This window comes from Gavialis gangeticus, unplaced genomic scaffold (assembly GCF_001723915.1).
Source record: "Gavialis gangeticus isolate Ggan-Ray unplaced genomic scaffold, GavGan_comp1, whole genome shotgun sequence".
Taxonomy (NCBI): domain Eukaryota; kingdom Metazoa; phylum Chordata; order Crocodylia; family Gavialidae; genus Gavialis; species Gavialis gangeticus.
Genome location: NW_017728992.1, coordinates 51,487,562 through 51,493,247, shown reverse-complemented (window position 1 = coordinate 51,493,247; position 5,686 = coordinate 51,487,562). Strand labels below are relative to the sequence as shown.

Sequence of the window (5,686 nt, the reverse complement as noted above, 5' to 3'; positions counted from 1 at the left end):
TCATGTGTGGGGGTAAGAATTGGAAACAGAGCATGCTAACACACACAAGTAAGAATAATGCCTGTTCCAATTTTTAGCATTACTGAAGGTTATTCAGTCTGCTTGCTCATCCTGTCACAGGTGTGGACACTGTCAACGTCTGCAGCCAACATGGAATGATCTGGCAGACAAATACAACAGCATGGAAACTCCACAAGTCTATGTTGTTAAAGTAGACTGTACTAAAGATACTCCCGTGTGCTCTGAATTTGATGTCCGAGGATACCCCACGTGAGTGCAAAAGGATGTGTGCTTATTATTTTTGTTTTATGTATTTCCACAGGCCTCTGCCAATTTGCAGTTATGCTTTTAGGTGGTTTCCTTTGGAACACTTCAGATTCTGGGTGCTAAATTTAAGTTTTTTCACCATGCTGCCAAACAAGATGAAATACGGTGTTCTTTTTTTGGAGACCGTCTTATATCTTGCAAGATGGCTGTGATTAAACAAAGTCTAAAATTGGCTTGCTTTCTTCTGTAAGAGAACATCTTTCAGGCAGTAACTCAGTATAAAAGAGTGAGGTAATAGTCTACGGTTTTCTTGACTATTTAAAAATGTATCAATTATTTAACTGTGTGGGGCATAATGCGTACAGACTTTTGAATGAATCGATCTAAGTTCTTTTAAAAGTGATCAATTATTAGCATGCTGTAAGTATAACAATGTTAGTGTTCTGTAGACTTCCATACTCCATTTTGCTAATATAAGGCTTGAACGTTACCTTAAAAAGTCACCTAAATCTATTCTCTCTATCCTGTATGGCAAATAAGAAGTCCATATCTTGCTAGCCCAACTGTTGTTGTTTGTACCAGGAGCCAGAATGGACACTGATTTAGATAGCCCTTGAGTTCTAGTTACTGTGTATACCCAAATCCAGGACTACTTTGAATTTAAGACAGCCCTCCCATAATTAGATTTGCTACATGGAAAATGTATACATTTGTTATAATTTTCCATGTAAAAAATCCAGTTAGTGGAAGGTCATCTTAAATTTATGCCCCTGCTGCTGTGGTGGGGAAAGCAGCACCAACGAGTCAGACCCTACCCCTTGCCCTCCCTGCTTAGACCCCCCTCCTTCCCCATGCTTATCCTCCCCTCTCACTTGTCTCCTGCCATGTTGCCCCCCTTCTGCTTGGCTTCCCTGCTGTTTAACCCCCACTCACTCTGCCCACCTCCCATACCCCTTGTCCCCCGCCCCATGCCTGTGCCTGATCTGTACCTCCTGTTGCTCTTCCCTGTGCCAGCCCCTAGCTCCCTGCACATCCTCTGCCACTTACCTTCTGCTTCTGTGTTCTGCTCTGTTCTGCCTACTAGGTCAGGGCGGCTAGGATCTGGAACCAACTTCCAAGAGAAGTGGTGCTGGCTCCTACCCTGGGGGTCTTTAAGAGGAGGCTAGATGTACACCTTGCTGGGGTTGTTTGCCCATAAGTACTGTTTCCTGCCATGGCAGGGGGTCAGATTCAATGATCTGCTCAGGTCCCTTCCGATCCTAGAAACTATGAAGCAGTGGCAGCAGTGGCCCCAGTCTGGCTTTGTCCTGTCTGGCCAGGCAGAAGTAGTAATGGTAGCTTTGGACCTGGCTGCATTGGGGCTGGAAGGGCCACAACTGGAGCAGAAGGTAAGGGGGGGAGGCATACTGAGAAGGCAGGCAGCGTAGGCTCCCCCCGGCTTCACATGCAGGTCTTCCCTGCACACCCAGCATCCCACTGTGCAATTTTCCCCAAATTCCGACAGTCGTGGGCTCTCTCCCCTGCTGCGTGAGCCACCCAAAACCAAGGCAGGCAGTGGCTCAGCTTTGCTTCAGCTCTGAGCCTGGGGCCAAAGTCAGAGCTGAGCCAGCTTGAACTTAAGACGAGGCTTTTTTTTCCCCCCTCATGTTGTTTGGGGGAAAATACCTTGTCTTGGCTTGGAGTAAATATGGTAATGTGTACAAAATCTTGAAGTTCCACCCCATTTCTAGAGACTTAGAGAGAAAGGAGAGCTTTCTCTCTGTCTCTCTCCTCTCTGTCTCATTTGAGCTTTTCCCTGGTGTTTTCTATGAAGGAAGAATTTCAGCTTTCAGCGTTGGTATGAGGAGAAAGAGAACAATATAATACCTTTTTTTTTTTTTTTTTGAAGGGCTCTTTTTCTGCTCTGAGGCAAGATCAGTTATTCCTCCTAAACAATCCCTGACACATTTGTCTAACTTGCGGGTGTCACACTTGCCTGTGCCCCCAGACTAGATCTGCACTGCAAGGAGCTCCTGGGCTGGATCTGGACCTGGTGGGATGAGCAGTTGTGCATGCCTCTGTTGCTTGTCCCCCTACCGCAGACATGTGTGCCAACTGGGGATCTGTAGCGGATAATTGAATGGCAGATCCGACCCCCAAATTCCCAGTTGTTCTGGGAGCCCCATGCTACGTAAAATGGCTCCACAAGCTGGAGACGGCCTGTAAGTCGTACCTTTGACACTCCTGGTTCACCTTGTTCTTAAGAAACTAATGGAGATGATTCCATAACCTCCATTTAATTTTGAAACAAAATTACTTTAACTGCAAGGAGGTAACAGTCTGGATGAAAATTGCTAGAAAACTTAGTCTTTACGTGTTAATTATGTGCTGTACGTATGGGGAAGATGCATTATTCTTCATACAAACCAGAAGTTGGTTGTTTAGGTTGAAGTGGAAATAGCTGAACCTAACCTTAACAGTTGCTACTGTAACTAAAGGCTCACTTAAACCAATTATTTGTTTTCTTTATTTTCTATTCCAAAGCACTCTTCAAAAGTAGTACTTTCTTTCATTTTTGTTGCCTTTTTAAGGGAAAATTCAAATTTAAAAATTGCATGTCTTTTTTAAGACTTTTTACCTACTGTTGGTATATGCAGTATCCAAGAATGCTATAAATAAAGAAGATAGGGGGATTTTTTCTTAATTGATTTGCATTGTACATTTGACATTTGACAACACTTTCATATAGCCATTTTCCCAAGATCTGCAGACTATTCACAGAGCAACAGAAGAACCATATGTGTACTTGTAAAACCACAGCTCAGTACAGGCAGGCACAGTCATTGAAACTAATTTTAACTGGCCTTTTTTTAAAAAAAAGAGTAGGTCATAAGTGGATCATTTCCTTTAGAAGTTTTATCATCTGGCAAATATGATTTCTAGACTTAAGTTCATCATATATTTAATGGTAAAAGATGAACGTGTGTATGAGTAGAGTTGAAGGCTTTTATCAAGTGGTATAAGAAAAGATTCTGTGTCTACGCAAAAAAAAGCAGTGGCTGTAAGCATCCATTTTGATGCACTTGTTGATGCTTTTTATCAGCTTGATACTAGATAACAAGTGGCCTCTGGCCAGGGGCATCCATATTTGGCCTGTCTCTAAAAGTACAGAGACATTCCTGGAAAATGAGCCTTGCAGTTTTCTGCTTGCTGAAAGAAATGGCACTTTTCTGGCAGGCTGAAAAATAAGATTCATAGGCATAAACAGTGATTAATCTCAGACTTTCTAGCATTCCATTCACTGCTGCATATTAATCAAAGGACTCATTTAAATCTTAAATTCAACATGCTGTTTTTGTCTGTTGGAGAATAGGAGAATTCAGTTATAGAGCCTGTCCCTGCTTTATCAGTCAAATGGATGCCTGATGTTAATGATAGCAGACTAGAGAGTCATTCTGAATATACTTGGAGCTCAGTCATAACGTTAATCACCAAAAAATAAATGCAAAAGGGAGTTTTGCTTCAGAAAATATTTTATGCATGTCTACTTGAAAAGATTTGCCTCACTTCTTTTTACCATTTTAACTTTTCAGCCTAAAGCTGCTTCAGCCAGGTCAAGAACCTCTGAAATACCAGGGGCCTAGAGACTTCCAGACGCTGGAAAACTGGATGCTGCAGAAACTAAATGAGGAACCAGTTGTAAGTAAACAGGAAATATTCCTGTGCTCCAGGCACAGACCGAATCTTTGCTCTCATAGGGGTTAGGATTTGCTTTTCAAAAATAACACCTTGGGAATAGAAACCCATTTGTAATAATAAAATGAAACTGTGTCCAAATAACCATCAAGACAGCAATTACAGTAATGTTGTCTGACTTACCTTTTGTTTCCTCTTCATAAAACCACGTCACAATGGCATTTCAACTGACATTTAAGATGAGATTTCCTGGTGCCTATTTAATTGACAAGTTTAGGTTACAGCATCTTAGCCTAGACTAGGAAAAGTGGTTTAGCTAATATAAAGTAGTTAAGACCAAAATGAAGACAACACCTTTAGTTCAGTTATAACTGGTCATGCTGTAGTCTAAACGGGGTGTTCAGAATATAACTTATTCAGCTAAGTTGAACAACAAGGTGTTACCTAGGAAAAGTGTCACATTTTTTAAGGGTAAGACTTAACTACCACATTGCCTAAACCTGGCCTAAACTTAATTATTTTTCCTGACGAAGACAGAGCCAAATAATTACTTACCTTAGTGAGTTGAAGCACAGTTCTGCTTAAACAAACTCTGTATTGTATTATTTTAAAAAAAATTACAGTAGTATAAGGGTAATGGTGTAGTTGGTCTAATAAAAGATATCACTATAAGAAATCCTTGCCTCTCTTTAAAAAATTAAACACCAAATCTAGAGGTGTTTTAGCCATGTATTTTGCGCTTTTTTTTCCCAACTTTTCAGTAGTTTCTACAAAATAGCTAGTTTCTTTCCTGCTAAGTGGACATGGGTTTGTGTTGCTACAGCTTAGTGATAAAATAGTTTTGGTTCTTTTCCAGATGTGTGGGAATGGGAGAGGTGTGTGGAGCCTTCAGTAGTTTTTATATTACATATAGCTAAAGACCTCCTAAGTTAGTGAGGTGGCACAGGTTTCTGTAAAATGGAAATAAAGTTATTATGTAATGTTATAAGCATGATATAAACTGCAGCGTGATCTAAGAATATTGAGAGGTAGTGATGTTATGAATGCTATTGGATTTACTGTTCAACAGTCTGAGAATGCTGTGATGTACTGTTTTTACAAACATTGTATAAGGTTATGGGCAAATTATTCTGTGTTGGGCTATGATTTTCCTGTATGAATGAATTGCTCCAGCTTGATATGGGGTGTGGAAAGAACAAACAGGAAGGCAACACAGTGACCCTTTAATAAGTAACCTTTGATCAAGTAACTTCTGATGCAGTGCCAGATGGGTGGCAATTATAAGAGATGGTATGCTTGCAGGTTCCAGGTTGAAGTGACGTAGCTGTTTTCCTAGGGTGGAAACTAGACATCAGATGAATGGTAAACAGACAGGGCCCACTCTACATGTTACAGGTACTGCATAATTAACTTATATCACAGTGATCCTCTGGCCTGAGGGGTTTCCCACACCCCTGGGGTGGAGGTATCACCTCTGCAGTGATCCTCCAGCCATGGGGTTTTCCTGTACCCCCAGGGCAAGGAGATCGCTTCAGTGGTGATCCTTTACTCCCGGGGTGTGTGGGGCACCCTTGCAGCTGGAAGCCCCTCAGTTGTGGTGCATGGGGCTCCCAGTTGCAGGAGCTTGCTGTGCACAGGGAACTTGGGATCGGGCTCCCCCTGCACCAGCAATAGTAAAAATGATGGGATCCACGTAGTCAACCAAAGACTGTGGAGCTGGTGTCATCGGGAAGGCTTTGGCTTC

The 5,686-nt window shown here is 41.8% G+C and overlaps 1 protein-coding gene across 1 annotated transcript in view; it reads left to right on the top strand.

Moving 5' to 3' along the window:
- The first annotated feature begins 119 nt into the window (after positions 1-119).
- Positions 120-5,686, top strand: part of TXNDC5 (thioredoxin domain containing 5) — a 39,968-nt gene continuing 34,401 nt past the window's right edge. The window contains exons 1-2 of the mRNA XM_019522364.1: positions 120-270; positions 3,840-3,945. Of these exons, the coding sequence (XP_019377909.1) occupies positions 182-270; positions 3,840-3,945 (195 nt within the window). The 5' untranslated portion in view covers positions 120-181. The remainder of the gene's footprint in view (positions 271-3,839; positions 3,946-5,686) is intronic.